Consider the following 16,716-nt stretch of genomic DNA (forward strand, 5'->3'; position numbering starts at 1 on the left):
TGTAAGTGTTGGGCCCATAGAGCCCATTTGATGGGTTTCAGGGGGTACACTGTCTTCAGCAGTGCATTCGGCCAGGCCTTGTAACAAAGGCTGGGCTGAACCCATGTGGCTGATGTGTAGATCAATGCTTGGGTCCCACGCCATACAAGGAAGCCCAACTGGGCAGCAGTTTGGAAGGCTTTTTGAGTACATAACCTTAAATGGGCCTTAAGCCCATTTCGAACTGGGCTGATTTGATCAGTCATTTAAAGGGGGCGAATTCTGAAGTGGTTCAGCCCAGCTAAAAGGCTGGGCTGAACCCATGTGGCTGATGTGTAGATCAATGCTTGGGTCCCACGCCATACAAGGAAGCCCAACTGGGCAGCAGTTTGGAAGGCTTTTTGAGTACATAACCTTAAATGGGCCTTAAGCCCATTTCGAACTGGGCTGATTTGATCAGTCATTTAAAGGGGGCGAATTCTGAAGTGGGTCAGCTAAAAGGATTGGGCTTAGACCCTATCCACTCAGAGAGTCCAAGATCTAAATAAGATTTAGATCTGGAAACCTCCTAATTAGATTAGGAGACAGCTGATCTGATCTGCAGATAAGATAAGGATTATCCCTTATCACTAAGGGACTTATAACCCAAATATGATTTGGATTAGCAACTCCTAATCTGATTAGGAGCTGAACCCTTTAAGATTATAAAAGGGGAAGGGGGCGGCAGCCTTGAACAACACAACAACATCAATAGCATTCTTCTCTTTGAAAAAGAGAGATTGAGAGATTTCCTACATACTTTTAATTCTCTCCTGCCACCACCTTCCTGCCATTGCCATTCCTTCAGTTCGATCTCCAGTTCTTGGGAGCAATCAAGATTTGATCTTGATCTCAATCTTTTGGGAAAAGATTGGTTGGAGCTGTACTCACAAGCCGTCCAGTTGATTCTTGCGAAGGGTCAAGTTCTTTTGAAGAACATTGCTGATTCTGCTCCATCCTTCACTGCGCCATCTTCAGTGGGAGCAGATTTTGGATCCTTCCTTGGGCGTGAACACCTCCATTGGGAGATAGTATTTCTCCGTATCGGGTATAATCCTCTCCCACTCCTTTTGGTTCAGATCTGGTTCAGTTCATGGTTCAAGATTGATTCTTGAAAATATGATTTTCTAAATAGGGAATACGATTCACAGTTGAAGGGAGAGATAAAATTTTTGAAATTCGCCCCTTATTCCGCAATCTTTGGGCGTCCATAGGATGGATCTCTCATCCCTTCAAAAATAACATGTACCTTCATAAAATTTAGAACTGATGAAGTAAAAGAGGTGCTAGGACTCAATTGGATTGCAATAGAAGTGCGGAAAGGTATGCTTATTATGGCTAAGTAAGCTATTTAATAAGATAAATGACAGGAAAGACGATGCCTAATGAATGAAGTGGGAGGTGAGTGGTGGTGGCACTTAGTGAAGTTGTATGTCGCATAATTGCTGCAAATAAGGAGGCCTAATTGGTGTCTCTATCTTAATATTTGTGTCCTTTATCTTGGCTGCAATGAGATGGCTCTTTACCCCATGCGTGGTTTAAAGTATCGATACACCAAAATGTATTAGCAGGGGTGTATCAATACATTTTACCCGATGCGTTTTATTTTTTATTTTTTAGTTTTTTTTCCAAAACTTCATTTTATGCATATTTTTACATTCTTTAATGAATATTTGGAGTCAAAAAGATGGGCTGGCGGCACCGATATTTCTATTTATATTAGGGCGACAAAATAGAAGAGTAAAAAACAACAATGCCCTGGTAGTTGACTACTAGGAAATCTCTTCAACTAGTAGATGACTGCTAGGAACAGTCTTTGTCTAGTAGTTGACTGCTAGGAATAGTATACTGCTAGTAGTTGACTACTAGCAACAGTGTATATTATTTCAACAGAAAGAAACAACCAAATCTTTCTAGGATGGGCAAAATCAAGGGAGGAACCAATTGAGATTATTTCTTTCAGGGTTGTACTTTGGTTAAAAATCTTGGACATGTTCAAGATACCTTTGATGATATTATAAGGAGTTGGGATGCAGCAGCGATTGCATCTTCCTTAAAGGATACTACTCAGGAGGCTTGGTCCCCTTCAGCTTGTCAAAGACTTGAACTAAACTTTAATGGAAGTTACTTTGGTAATTCGGGTCCCTCTAACATAGGTGGAGTGATAAGGGATGGTGAAAGGAAAATCGTGGCACTATATTCTTGCCCATAGGAGAAGGTGACTCTCTATGAGCTGACATCTTAGCATTTCTTCTGGGACTATAGTGCTGGGCTTTCAACAGATTGAGATGGAAGGGGACATGGAATTGGTGATAGGATGGATTCAAATAGGCATTTTGGGGTTTGAACACAGAAGGCAAGTCTGAGGGAGATTAGAAGCCTATCAAGAGAAATAGGTGTAACTGTTAGATGGGTCAGGAGATCAGAAAACAGCTTGACTAATACAGTAGCCAATCACTGAATAACTAGGGGTGAACGTTTTTGGGCTGAATTGTAAATTTGAGAACATGTGGAGTCATCTTCCCCATTTTTGGGGACAGGATGACTACTTTTTTTTTTCCTAATTAAAATTTACTGTTTCCAATAAAAGAACTCATGAGCCATACTATGAAGCTTTAGGATAGAATAATTTAGCAAAGTTTACAACATGAAACATTTATATCAGAAAACCAATTTGGGCTTATGCCAGGAAAGATCAACCATGGAAGCTATCTTTTTTTTGTAATGTTTGATAGAAAAGTTAAGAGAGAAAAAGGGTGATCTTCATAAAGTGTTCATTGATCTAGAGCAGTGATTTACAAGGCATGGGAGGTGCACGCCTGGAGGTGCCTCCAACGAGGCACCCCCAAAATGCCTTGAGGCGTATGCCAGAGGCGTTGATACCTTTGAGGTGTATGCCTCATATGCCTTTTTCATGAGGTGTATGCCTCATGTGCCTCACACACACCTCATATAAAAAGATATAAAAAAAGAAAAAAGAAAGGAAAATAAAGGAAAGGAAAAGAAAGGGAAGGGAAAGGAAAAGAAAGAAAGAGAAGAAAAAAAGATAAATGAAAGAAAAGGGAAGGAAAGAGGAAGGGAAAGTTCAGCTAGTGTTATGCATCTTCATTCTTCTTAATATAAAAGATTTTTATTAAAAATAAAGAAAAATGAGATCCTCCTTCCTCTTCTTCCTCCTCCTTCCCCTCCTTCCTTCTCATCCTCCTCCTCTTAAGGAGGCTTATGCCTCTTACATTCTGAACTATGCCTAACGCCTCTAGTAGTGGATGCCTTGTGTCAAGCCTCCACGTTTTAAAACATTGATCTAGAAAAAGCATATGATAGAGTTTCTAGAGAGATAATATAGTGGGTTTTGGAAAAAGGGGTTCCAAATAGGTAGATGGACGTAATAAGGATATGTATGAGGGTGCAACTAATGTTAGAACACCTATGGAGGAGTCATTGTATTTTATAGTTAGATGGGTCTTCACTAAGGTTTGATGCTTGGCCTTTATTTATTTGCATTGGTCATAGATAAATTGACTAAACATATTCAGGAGGAGGTTCCATAGTGCATGAAAGAATGGTAGGATCCATCTAGTGGACGCCAATAAGGTTGCGGAATGGGAGGACGAATTTCAAAAAAAAATTCTTACTTTCTTCCACTGGGAATCATATTCCCTAAATTTAGAATACCATATTCAAGGATCTTACTTGAACCATAATCGAACCAGATCTGAACCAAAAAGTAAAAGGGAGGAATACCTGATCCGGAGAAACAGTATCTCCCAAAGTTGGTGTTCACGCCCAAAGAATGCACCAAGATCCGTTCCTGCTGAAGATGACACAGCTGTGGATGGAACAGAACCAGCAGGGTGTGTCCTACACACTGGATCCTTCGCAAGAACCCTCTGGAAATACTAAACACTGAGTCTTTTCAGTCTTTCTTGCAAGACTGATGTCAAGAACTGATTTCTTGACTTCCTTTTGCTGCAAAGATCGAATCTTGCAAGTGGGAATGGTGGCGGCTGGAGGAGAACTCCTGGGACAAAGATGGCTGAACTTGCTTCTCTTCTCTTTGGAGTACAATTGAGATCTAATCTCAATTCACAGGAGGTATCCCTTGTGTACCAAAAAGTGGTTCGAAATCTGATATGATTCCACACACACTTGTTTTTCCTCTTTTCTTCTTGATTAAGAAAACTCCCTACTTAGGAGTTATCCCAATCCAAATCAGTATTTGGATAGGGGATAATCTTAATCCTATCTACAGATTAAGTTAGCTTACTCCTGATCTTATCAGGAGGTTACCAGATTCAAATCTAATTTGAATTTGGTCTTCTAGAGTGGATAAGGTTAAAGGCCCTATCCTTTTGCTAACATTAATCTTAGATTCGCCCCATATGGGTGATCATATCAGCTCACCTCTAAATGGGCTTTTGGCCCATTAAGTGTTCAGTGTTTAATTACTTTCCAATCTGCTGCCCAGTTGGGCTTCTTTGTATGGGGTGGGACCCAAGCATTGATCTACACACCAGCCACATGGGTTCGGCCTAGCCTTTAATACAAGGCCCAGCCGAATTCATTGAAAAACTCAGTAAACCCCTGAGCCCATCATATGGACCCCATGGGCCCAACACTTACATTAAGTGGTCCCTAGGCCAAGCCATCTTATAAAAACCCAGGGACTATGGGCTTGTGCAAGATTACCCCATCAGGTACTATCCTAAATGGTCTTACACTTAACCTCTCAGCCCTTAATGATCAAGCACTGCCCGACAAAAGAGGACCTCTCCCTCGGCTGCAAGGAACAGTGCTGCACTCTCCTCTTTCATGGATCCTGGGAATTAAAACCATTTGCAAACTTTTTGAAACCGTACATATATATATAAATATATTAATTTTGCAAAACAAAATTCCAACGATTGAAATCAACTGCCGGCAGTTTGGTTTCAATCAGAGAGAGTGCCTTTCCCGATCATTACCCTTTGTCCGACAAAGGGGCTGATCCCGTCACTATGATCACCCACTCGGATGAATTCTCAGACTGTCCCAACATACCCAAGTTTTGACCCCCATCTAAGGATCTCACTGATTGGCATATCAAAGACAGCCCGATCCGACAGCTAGTGAAATGTCATAATCGAGTCTAGGGGTCAGGTGTAACTTTCCAATTTTGCCCATCTGTCTCCAAGGTCCAGGGCAATACTGGAAATCTGGTCCGGTTCAAGGATTCAAGTATTCCCATACTGCATGTGCCTCGGGTCTTACCCTGGTGGCTGAGACAGGCCATCCCAACACTTGGTGGCACATTAGTATCAGCCTTGGCAGGATAAATCTCCCCAGACTTATCCAACGGCTGTGAATATTTAAAACTAACACGAGTCTTTATAAGTGTCCAGTTTTAGGGTCTTACACAGAATTAAACCAAACAACATGAATCAAACATGCACTTTATTTATTTCCACTAAATAACAAAAGTACATCAAATCGGATTGAAGCTAAGGGCATACAAAACTGTCTAACAGCTCCCACTTGCACTTAGGTCCAATCTGGTACAAGCCGGAGTCCCATACTTTCCACGTGTTTCTCAAACACCTTTTGTGTCAGTGGCTTAGTCAATGGGTCTGCCACATTATCCGCTGATGCTACCTTCTGAATTTGGACGTCCCCTCTACCAACGATCTCCCGCAGTACATGGTACTTTCTCTCGATGTGCTTTGACTTCGAGTGAGCCCAAGGCTCTTTAGCCTGGGCGATCGCTCCATTGTTGTCGCACAACAAAGGGATGGGTGATGTGTTGGATGGAATCGCTCCCAATTCATGTATGAATTTCTTCATCCACACGGCTTCCTTGGCAGCTTCACTTGCGGCAATGTACTCGGCCTCGGTTGTGGAGTTTGCAGTGGACCCCTGTTTGCTGCTTTTCCAGCAAACAGCACACGATCCTATCGTGAAAACATACCTAGATGTAGACTTTCTATCATCTGGATCCGACTGGAAATCGGCATCGGTATACCCTAGAACTTGCAGTGAACTACCATCGAATACCAGACAAAACTCTTTTGTCCTTCGAAGGTATTTGAGTATGTTCTTCACAGCAGTCCAATGCTCCTGCCCTGGGTTTGCCTGGAATCTGCTTACCACACTCACCGCCTGAGCAATGTCTGGGCGAGTGCACAACATGGCATACATGATGCTCCCTACGGCTGAGGCATAGGGAACGTCTCTCATGCTCTCAATCTCCTCAGAAGTCTTGGGAGACATCTTCTTGGAGAGAGTGACTCCGTGCCTAAAAGGAACGTTTCTTTTCTTGGAGTTCTCCATGCTGTATTTTTTGACAATTTTGTCAATATAAGCAGCCTGGGATAATCCAATTATCCGCTTCGATCTATCTCTATAGAGTCGAAGACCCAGTATGTATGAAGCTTCTCCAAGATCTTTCATGGAGAACTGCTGTGATAGCCATACCTTGACTGAAGTCAACATTCCTACATCATTCCCAATGAGTAGGATATCGTGCACGTACAACACCAAAAAGGTGATCTTATCCCCACTGGATTTTTTGTAAACACAGGGCTCATCCGGATTTTGCTCAAAGTCAAACGTCTTGAGTGCAGAATCAAAACGGATGTTCCAACTCCTAGAAGCCTGCTTTAGTCCATATATGGATCTATGTGTTCCTGACCAGTAGCAATGAAGCCTTGCGGCTGCTGCATGTAGATATCTTCACTAAGATCTCCATTCAGGATCGCGGTTTTGACATCCATTTGCCAAATCTTGTAGTCATGGTACGCTGCTACAGCTAGCAGGATCCTAATGGATTTAAGCATGGCCACGGGCGAAAAGGTTTCCTCATAATCGATGCCTTCTTTCTGAGTATACCCTTTCGCCACCAAACGAGCTTTGTAGGTCTCAATCCTGCCATCGGGGCCCTTCTTCCTCTTGTAGATCCATTTGTAACCAATTGCTTTTACCCCGGAGGGCGGGTCTACTAGAGTCCAGACTCCATTGGTCTCCATCGAGTCCATCTCAGCTCTCATGGCCTCCACCCACTTCTGGGAGTCTATGTCTAACATAGCTTCTGCGTAAGTCACGGGATCCTCTTCACTAGTCAAGGCTTCCACCAGGTAACTATCCTGGTCATAACCATATCGGACTGGTGGTCTGGATACCCGGGTGGACCTTCTAGGTTGGTCATTACCTGGAACTTGTGGGACATCTCCCACTGCTCCTGAGCTCTCCTCATCAAGAACTATTTCTTGACGATGGGTGTCCAGGATGTATTCGGATTCTAAGAATTGGGCGTTTCGACTGCAGAACACTTTCTGCTCACTTGGGTCATAGAATAGATAACCCACTGAATCCTTTGGGTAGCCTATAAACAGGCAACGGCTGGTTTTAGATTCCAACTTGTCCGCACTTGTTCTTTTAACGTGTGCAGGACAACCCCAAATCTTCAAGTGTCTTACACTTGGCTTCCTTCCGGTCCAAAGTTCATATGGAGTTTTCGGAACTGATTTGGTTGGAACCCGATTCAGCACGTAGATAGCAGTCTCTAATGCGTATCCCCAAAAGGATGTGGGTAATTCTGAGTGTACGAGAAGTGACCGGACCATGTCCAACAAGGCCAGTTATGTTGTATGGAACAAAGTGTTGGACAGTCAAGAAACAACATGTCCAAAAAATGAGTGTGGAAGAAACAAGTATGCTGAGATGGATGAGTGGAAAAACTAGAAAGGATAGGATAAGAAATGAAATCATTTGAAGGAACCTAGGAGTAACTTCAATAAGTGATAAATTGGGAGAAAGAAGACTAAGATGGTTCGGTCCATGGTTTAAAATGTCCCTAAATTCCCTAATATTTCCACAACATTTCCATTTCATTGGTTAGCGACACAAAATTTTATTAGAATCGACATATTCCCCAATGAACACTACCAACACTATGTGGAGTACAAGAGATAGTATCCACGACATATTTCTATTTCCACTTCCATGGGTAGCAAAACAAAATTTTATTGGAATCGACTATTCCCTAATGAACAGTACCAACACTATGCGGAGTACAAGATATAGTATTATAACATAAGTTGGTGACAATATTGTAGATATGTGGAGTAATAATGTTATTGCCCACCTAATTTACATAATTACCACTTTGAGCTTGCTCAATATTCATTTCAAACATAAAGTTAAATATTATTTTTTGTTTGTGTAATAGATTATTTGGTTGATCTATTAGAACCATTTACATTTTTTGAGTTTAAATTTTGCTTTAATTCATTTAATCAAAAGTTTTGAATCTTAAGTTTTACAGGACAACTTCAAAACGTATTCTTTTTTATATAACCTTAGTCTCTTAGTTTTGTTTAATGATTCGGAACAAGATGATAATTTAAAAAGGTGTGCCTATGCTTCTTTTATCATTTCATAAAATATCATTCTATAATTTTGCATATTTTACAATGCTTCCACCATGTCTATAATTTTTACAATATTTCCAACATTTCTGACATGTTTCCTATATTTGGACGACCTGCATTTCCATTGACACAGACATTTTTAGCCTACTTCGTTCACGTGCATAAAAGATCATCAACAACACCCATGAAGGGGCTAGAAGGGTTAAGGGTAGACCAAATGATTTAAGCGCCAATAATTTAACAATGGATATGGCATTAAACAATAATGGAGTGGTGAAACTGGATTCATGTAGGTGACCTCATATTGTTGGGATAAGGCTTTGATGATGATGATGATGATGATGATGAATTGCATCAATCTTACTAAGAGGGGTATTTGATGGGATTTTAATGAATTTCTAGCCTGAGGTGGAAAAGAGCCATTGCTTTTTTGTTTTTTGAAGAAGGTAAAGTATTGTATTAGAAAAAAGGAAGAACCCATGTATAATGAGGACCTGTACAATGGGAAGAAACAAGAAAACATTATTTAGTTAGATTGGTCTTGCTAGTTACATGAATCTGATCATTTTGTCTTCTCTTTTTTGAACATGAAAAAAGTATGAATTAAATCTTTATGAGACCCCAACTTTATTGGTATATCCCAGTTCCCTGCCATACACCCAATGGGTCACTTTCCCAGGGCTCTCCCAGCCTTATGACTTGTTGAGTTCATTGAAGTCAAAATTCAAACATGATATATTTTTTTAAAAATTATATATGTTTAAGAAAAATATTCTTGTTTATGATATTTACTTGTTTCTATCCTTTGTAATATAATATTCTTGTTTATGAAAAAAATCATATATATTATGGATTGGGGAAAGTAGGGAAAATGCTTGTTTTTTTTTATGATATGCCACTTGTTTCATATACATTGATTATATTTATTTTTTCCATATACACACACACAGACACTAGGGTTATTGGTGTTATATATTCAAATTTTCTGTATTTTTGTTCTGAAATTTTGTTACAGGTAAGACAGAATATGTATATATTCGTGTGAAGGAGTGTGACCGTATTGCTTTAGAGGTTCATTCTTATCCCTCCTTTTTCTATCCATGACCCTATCAACAGAATATTATTAATTTGGATTTTGGAGAAAGCAATGAATACATGATAGTCATACAGATTTGATAAAGACATGCAAGATGATAGCAATAGTCAATGTCTTGCTGGTATTCCAACCTCCAGAAACTCACCAGAATCATTAAAGAAACAATGCCTAGTCTGGAATGTATAGGTCCAACATTAATTCATCTCTGCACCTCCCAAATAGCTTTAATTGCTAAAAGACAAAGCAATAAGTCATTCAGTTTATGCAGTTCAGCTTTTTTTTTTTTTGATCATTATCCAGTTCAGCTTTTATCAAACAGCCCGTAACAAGATACGTGCTGATATTGGTATTATGAATGTGGTCCGGTTTTTAGCTCTTAACGAGTTTTCTAATTTTAATCACTTCCAACTTTTGGTTTAAACTTGTGTTAGATTTAATCAGTCTTTTGTATTTGCTGAGTTGTTCTTTTCTGTATCAGCTTAGCTTTTGAGTAAGGGTGATGCCTCATCATCCTTTCGCTTTTTGTATTACATTTTTATTTTGATGCATTTTCTTTGATTTACTGTGGAAGAAAGTTCTTGTATGTTGATACTTGAGCAATGGAGTATCCATGAAGTTGGGGGATAGGGAACTGTAGGAGTCAATTCGTAATAACAACTCACAATTCAGGGAAGGGTATAATCAAGTTGATGTTGCTGTTGATACTTTATTACATGGGTGTATATAGGAAATTCTGTTGATATGGATAGTAAAGGGGGGGGGGGTGGAATAAGTAAAAGCTTTTTTTTTTTTTGATCAACAACACCAAATTTTATTTATCTGAGCTTAAAAAAACAGTTTAAGGTTCATGAGAGATAAAACCTCTTATCTCTCCCCCAAGAAGCCCAATTCCCTTACAACTGTACCCAAATAACAAGTCTCTCTCCACCCCTTGCATAGCTATTGTATTAGCTATAGCATTTGTACTCCGCTTGACCCACCCTCCTTACTTCCATATCTCTAGTTAGCCACCTGAATTTCTTCCTATCTTTATACATCCACATTTTCATTCCCTCATCCTGTAGCTAGTTGATCACCAGTTTTGAGTCTCCCTCAACACTTAGTTTGCTGATGCTCATTGTTTTTGCCCTAATAAGTAAAAGCTGTTCATCAAGATAGAGTAAGATGCCTCAAGCTGTGGTAAAAAGAGTTGAAAAGATAATGAGAGATTTCTTTTGGGAGCCTGGTGAACGGAAGAAAGATCATTTGGTTTGATGGGATAAGATGATGCAACTGAAGGTTGAAGGGGGTCTGGGCATTGGAAATGTTAAGTTGAAGAATTCGGCCTTGTTGAGTAAATGGCTTTGGAGATTTCCTAAAGAAAATGAGAGGCTGTGGATTAGAGTTATTTCAAGTATTCATGGGCTGTCAAACAATGGTTGGGATGTGGACTGCTTACATAGAGCTACTCTGGCTGCTCCTTGGAAAGCTATTGTAGAAGTTCAAGACTGCTATCAGCCTTGAACCCTAATAGATTTCAGGTTTGAAAATAGAAGGAAAATGTAGAAAAGAGAAGAGGAAGAGAAGAGAGAACTGTAGAACACAAAGGGTTGAAAGGAGGGATAGAATCTGAATGTTCTGCCACCACCACTTCTATTTAGTATTTATAGATTATGCTCATTACATGGAAAGGACAGATCTGCCCTTAGTATTTACATAACAAATATAACAAAATAAAACTGAAATAAATAACAACTGAAATAACTGACTGACCTCCAGCTAACCCTAGGATGACTAGAACACATTCTACCCTACGAACACAGTGGGACCATAGCTGTGGGGCCCACATCAGTGTTCTCTACACTCCCCCTCAAGTTGGGAATAAATGTTTATCATTCCCAACTTGGATAGATCCGCCTCTAGCTTCTTCCTTGGTACAGCTTTGGTGAGGATATCTGCTAGTTGCATGTTGGATGTGATGTATAGGAGACACACTTCTTGTGATGAGACCCTCTCTCGTACAAAATGTCGATCAACTTCAATATGTTTAGTTCTGTCATGCTGCACCGGATTGTGCGCTATATTAATAGCCGCTTGATTATCACAATACAGCATCCGGGGCTTCTCATACTCAATACCCAACTCCTCAAGTAGTGATCTCAGCCATAGAATTTCAGCCACTCCGTTAGCCATTGACCTGTATTCAGCTTCAACACTAGATTGGGAGACAACACTTTGTTTTTTATTCCTCCAAGAAACAAGGTTACCTCCCACAAGGGCACAATATCCAGAGGTAGACCTTCTATCGTCAACACTCCCAAACCAATCGGCATCCGTATAGACCCACCTTCATGTGGTCATTGTTCTTGAACAGTATTCCTCAACCCGGGCATCTCTTCAAGTATGCTAATATTTTTTCTGCTGCAAGAAGATGCGTGGTTCTAGGAGAATGCATGTACGGGCTGACAACACTAACTGCATAACTGATATCTGGCCGAGTGAGGCAGAGATATAGGAGCTTTCCCACTAATCGCTGGAACATAACTTTGTCTTCAAGAGGCTCCCCACTCTCTGCACTAATCCTGTGGTTCCGTTCAATGGGTGTATCTGCAGGTTTGACTCCTAACTTTCCAGTTTCCGCCAACAGATCTAGAACATATTTCCTCTGAGAGACAAAGATCCCTTGTTTAGATCTAGCAACCTCAATACCCAAAAAATACCGTAGTGCACTAAGATCTTTCACCTCAAACTCTTGATGAAGGAGCTGTTTGAGGGACTCAATCTCATGGCTATCATTTCCTATCACCACAATATCATCAACATATACTGCAAGTAGTGTCAGAGAGGACTCCACCCTCTTGATGAACAGTGTATGATTTGACTGGGCCTGTACATAACGAACTTCCCAAGGGCTAGTCTGAATCTATCAAACCAAGCTCTAGGCGACTGCTTCAAACCATACAATGTCTTATTGAGCCGGTAGACCTTCTTACTTGTCTCTGTATCATAGAATCCAGGAGGCAACCGCATGTAAATCTCTTCTTGAAGGTCTCCATTCAGAAAATCATTTTTAACGTCCATTTGGTACAAAGGCCAAGTGTGGCTTGCTGCAAGAGATAATAGAACTCGAATGGTGGTCATCTTGGCTACCGGGGCAAAGGTCTCCAAGTAATCTATACCATAAGTCTGGGTGAACCCTTTTGCAACTAGCCGAGCTTTGTGCCTCTCAATGGAGCCATCCGCATTGTGCTTCACAGTAAATACCCATTTGCATCCAACTGGTTTCTTTCCTTTGGGTAGATCAACTAGCTCTCAGGTATTGTTTTTCAACAGGGCATCCATTTCAACTTGCATTGCATTTTTCCACTCTGAGACTGATAGGACTTCTTGCACTGTTCTTGGAATAGGGACATTGGCAACGGAAATAAGATAGGACCTATAGGAGGGGGATAGGCGATCATAGGATAAAAACTGGGAAATGCAGTGGGCTGTAGATGCGGTACAATGCCGTTTCCTTTTACAGACGACAATGGGAAGATCAAGGTCGTCTGCAGGGGGTGAGGTGGCAATAGTGGAAGGAGTCTCTATGGGCCCTGGGACTGTAATACCTGGACTTGGAGCCGCAGAAGAGGTTGGAGCTGACCTAGACTGCTGATGACCGGGATCAACCTGCCTGCATCGCCTGTGATAGACTCTCAACTCTTGATCCCTCTGACCACCCTACTATTGCAGCCCTCATCACCCAATGGAATAGGTAAGGGAACATCCCCAAAAGTATTAACCCTACCCTCACTGCGCTCCCCCTGAAGAAAAGGACCCAAATCCCCACTCTCACTGCTCTCCCCCTGAGGAGAAACCCGAGAATAATAGGGTGTCTCCTCAAAGAAAGTGACATCCATGGAGAAACTTCTTCCCTGAGATAGGATCATAGCATCAATAACCCTTTTGAGTTTGTGCATAACCAAGAAAGATGCATTTGGAGGCCTTTGGTTCGAATTTGGAGTGATGGGGTCCGAGAGGCTGAACAAAACAGGTGCAACCAAATGTTTTAAGGGGAACAGTAAACAACTCCTCATTTGGGTATAAAAGGGAAAAAGGAGATTTCATATCAAGAACCCGGGAAGGAACCCGATTAATAAGATATACCGCCGTGAGGATAGCATCACCCCAGAAGTGAATAGGGACATTGGAGGTAAACATAATACTTCTAGCCACCTCCAAGATGTGCCTATTCTTCCTTTCTGCAATCCCATTCTACTGAGGTGTATGAGGGCAAGTGCTTTGGTGGATAACCCCATGATTAAGAAGGTAAGAGGCCAATGGTTTAGCAAAGTATTCCTTTGCATTATCAGATCTAAGAACTTTGATCTTGGCATCAAACTGGGTTAGGATCATTTGGTGGAAGTTTTGGGTCAGGGTGGGAACCTCATCTCGTGAACGCATAAGATAAACCCAAGAAAATCGAGTATGGTCATCAACAAATAACAAAAAATATCTGTACCCACCCATAGAAGGGATGTGATATGGCCCCCAAACATCAGTATGCACAATATCAAAAGAACTATTACTCCTTTTATTACTCAATGAATAAGATTTTCTACAATGTTTAGCAAACTCACAACTTTCACATTTCAACTGGGACAACTCAACAGACTCAAACAAAGTAGGAAACAAACTCTTTAAGGATCAAAAAGACAAATAACCCAATTGGTTATGCCAAAGCATAATCGGACTCACAATTTGAGAAACAAGTGACTTCTTATCCACTGACTCTTCCTGACGAGAACTCTCCTCAAGCTGATAGATCTCATTCGTCTCACGGCCAGTCCCAATCACCTTCTTTGTCTCCAAGTCCTGAAAAACACATCGGTCAGGGAAGAAAGTTACTGAGCAGTTCAAATGTTTGGTAATACTACTAACTGAAAGAAGGTTAGTATCAAGCTTAGGAACGTGCAAGACAGAAGACAAGGAGATATTATCCGACAACTTTATGTCACCCTTGCCAGAAATGGGGACAGGAGAACCATTAGCAATAGATACTTTATCCCTACCAGAAGACAAATGATAAGTGGTAAACAATGAAGGCAAGCTAGTCATATGGTCGGATGCACCTGAATCTATTACCCAACAGGGTTTAGTAGTACCTAGAGCTGAGGCATGGTAGGCTGAGGCTCAAGTACCTGAATGTGCAAAAGCAGATGTGGCAGGGGCTGATGGTGATTGCGGTGGCTGAGCTGAGTTCCCAACTTCCTTTTCCAACTGTATTAAAGCAGCCTGAACTGCAGCTAAGGTCTCTAAAGGTGTGCCTCTTGTGCCAGACGAGGATGCTGAATCAGTGTTCACGACCACATGAGCATTACCCTTCTTGCTTCTCAACTTTGTCGGGACCAAATGAGGATGCAGCTTCCAACATGTTTTTTTTGTGTGTTTGGGTTTCTTACAATGCTCACATATTGCATCTCTTTTATCCTCCTTCCTGTCCCGTTCTGAATCACCTCCTGATTTGGGTTTAACAGCTACAAGGGCTGGTTTTAGAGGCTGAGGTTGCATCATGACTTTCCTCCTGGTCTCTTCACTATGCACTAAGGAGTATGCCTGGGAGAGAGTCACACTATCTCTGGTCAATATCTGTTGCCGCACAATATCATACTCTGAATTTAGACCTGCCAGAAACTCAAACACCCTGTTTGTCTCGACTTGCTTTTTATGGGTCTGTGCATCTTTGGGACTCTCCCACTCAAGAGTCTCTAAGTGATCAATCTCATGCCACAAGGACTTCAAGGTAGAGAAGTAGACCGAAACCGGTTTCTCTCCTTGTTTAAGAGTGTTCACTTCACATTTCAATTCATAAGCTCTGGCAACATTAAGGGGTTGGGAATAAGTTTCTTTCATTACATCCCATATCTCCTTGGCTGTCTTTACCCACAAGTAATTTTGGCTGATATGAGGCTGCATAGAATTACACAGCCATGTCATAACCTAGTAGTTTTCTTGGACCCACTTGGTATACATGGGGTCTCCCTTGGAAGGTTCTTTCACATCTCCCAAGAGATACCTTAATTTACCCCTTCCCCCAATAGCCATCATGGCTGATTGGGCCCATTCCAAATAGTTTGATCCATCAAATCTTACGGTTGTAATCTGAAAACTTGTCTCAGAAACACTACCATAATTGCTGTTCCCAGAACTGCCTTCTGCTTGATTTTTAAACTCCATTTCGTTCAAGAACCAGTAGTCTCAAAAATTAGGGTTACTACAGTCGAAGAACAACACTTGGACTATCAATCACAATTAAAAATCAGTATAGAACTAATCTGTATTCACGGTATATGTGCATGAAACCAGTATAAGTCTGATCTGAAACCAATTAGCAAACACAACAGCAACAGTCCGTACAGTTTTCACTCCTTAAAAGAGTTCGAAACCCCAAAAAAGATCTGAATACAGTTTGGAGAATGATCTGATATGCTGAAGCAGAATTAGGGTTTTAATCAGTCCATAAAAAAATTCTCAGCCGCACGTTCCAAACAGATAAGAATTGTAGTAGGGTTAATATGAAACCCTAAAACTGATCAATGCTGAAAAAAACTTAAGAAGAGCTTCACAGGTAGATCACAAGGCTCGGCCCAGCAGTAGGGTTTGCATCAAGATTAGTAGGGTTTGCCGCAGGGTTAAGACCAAACCCTAGAGAATAGAAAGAAGAAAACCCTAGAATGGTTCGGCCGCCCTTTCTAGATAGGTCCAACCTATCTTCTCTGATAGTACTTCTCTTAGAAATTAAAATAACTTGCAAGAGAATGCTGTTCGCTGCCTTCCAAGGTTACCCAAACCCTAGTCTTCTCTGATTGTTCCTGATTACCAACACTTTGCAACCGTGGCAAGTCTTCAACAGCTGCTAAACCCTTTGGCGATCTCCAAGAATTAGTCAACGAACTCTACTTTCTCAACTTCCAGCCCTAAATGGTTCTCATGTGGTCGGTTGGACTAGACTCACATGAGAAACCCTAACCTTGCTCTGATACCATGTAGAAGTTCAAGACTGCTATCAGCCTTCAACCCTAATAGATTTCAGGTTCGAAAATAGAAGGAAAATGTAGAGAAGAGAAGAGGAAGAGAAGAGAGAACCGTAGAACACAATGGGTTGAAAGGAGGGACAGAATCTGAATGTTTTGCCACCGCCACTTCTATTTAGTATTTATAGATTATGCTCATTACATG

The 16,716-nt window shown here is 41.1% G+C and overlaps 1 protein-coding gene across 1 annotated transcript in view; it reads left to right on the forward strand.

The window, feature by feature from the left end:
- EDD1 (glycine-tRNA ligase) overlaps window positions 1–16,716 on the forward strand; it is a 169,039-nt gene that overhangs the window by 71,190 nt on the left and 81,133 nt on the right. Inside the window, exon 17 of the mRNA XM_088895870.1 lies at window positions 9,439–9,494. Coding sequence (XP_088751996.1) covers window positions 9,439–9,494 — 56 coding nt within the window. The remainder of the gene's footprint in view (window positions 1–9,438; window positions 9,495–16,716) is intronic.

This window comes from Nelumbo nucifera, chromosome 1, assembly GCF_055504915.1.
Source record: "Nelumbo nucifera cultivar China Antique chromosome 1, China Antique-T2T, whole genome shotgun sequence".
In the NCBI taxonomy this organism is placed as follows: Eukaryota; Viridiplantae; Streptophyta; class Magnoliopsida; order Proteales; family Nelumbonaceae; genus Nelumbo; species Nelumbo nucifera.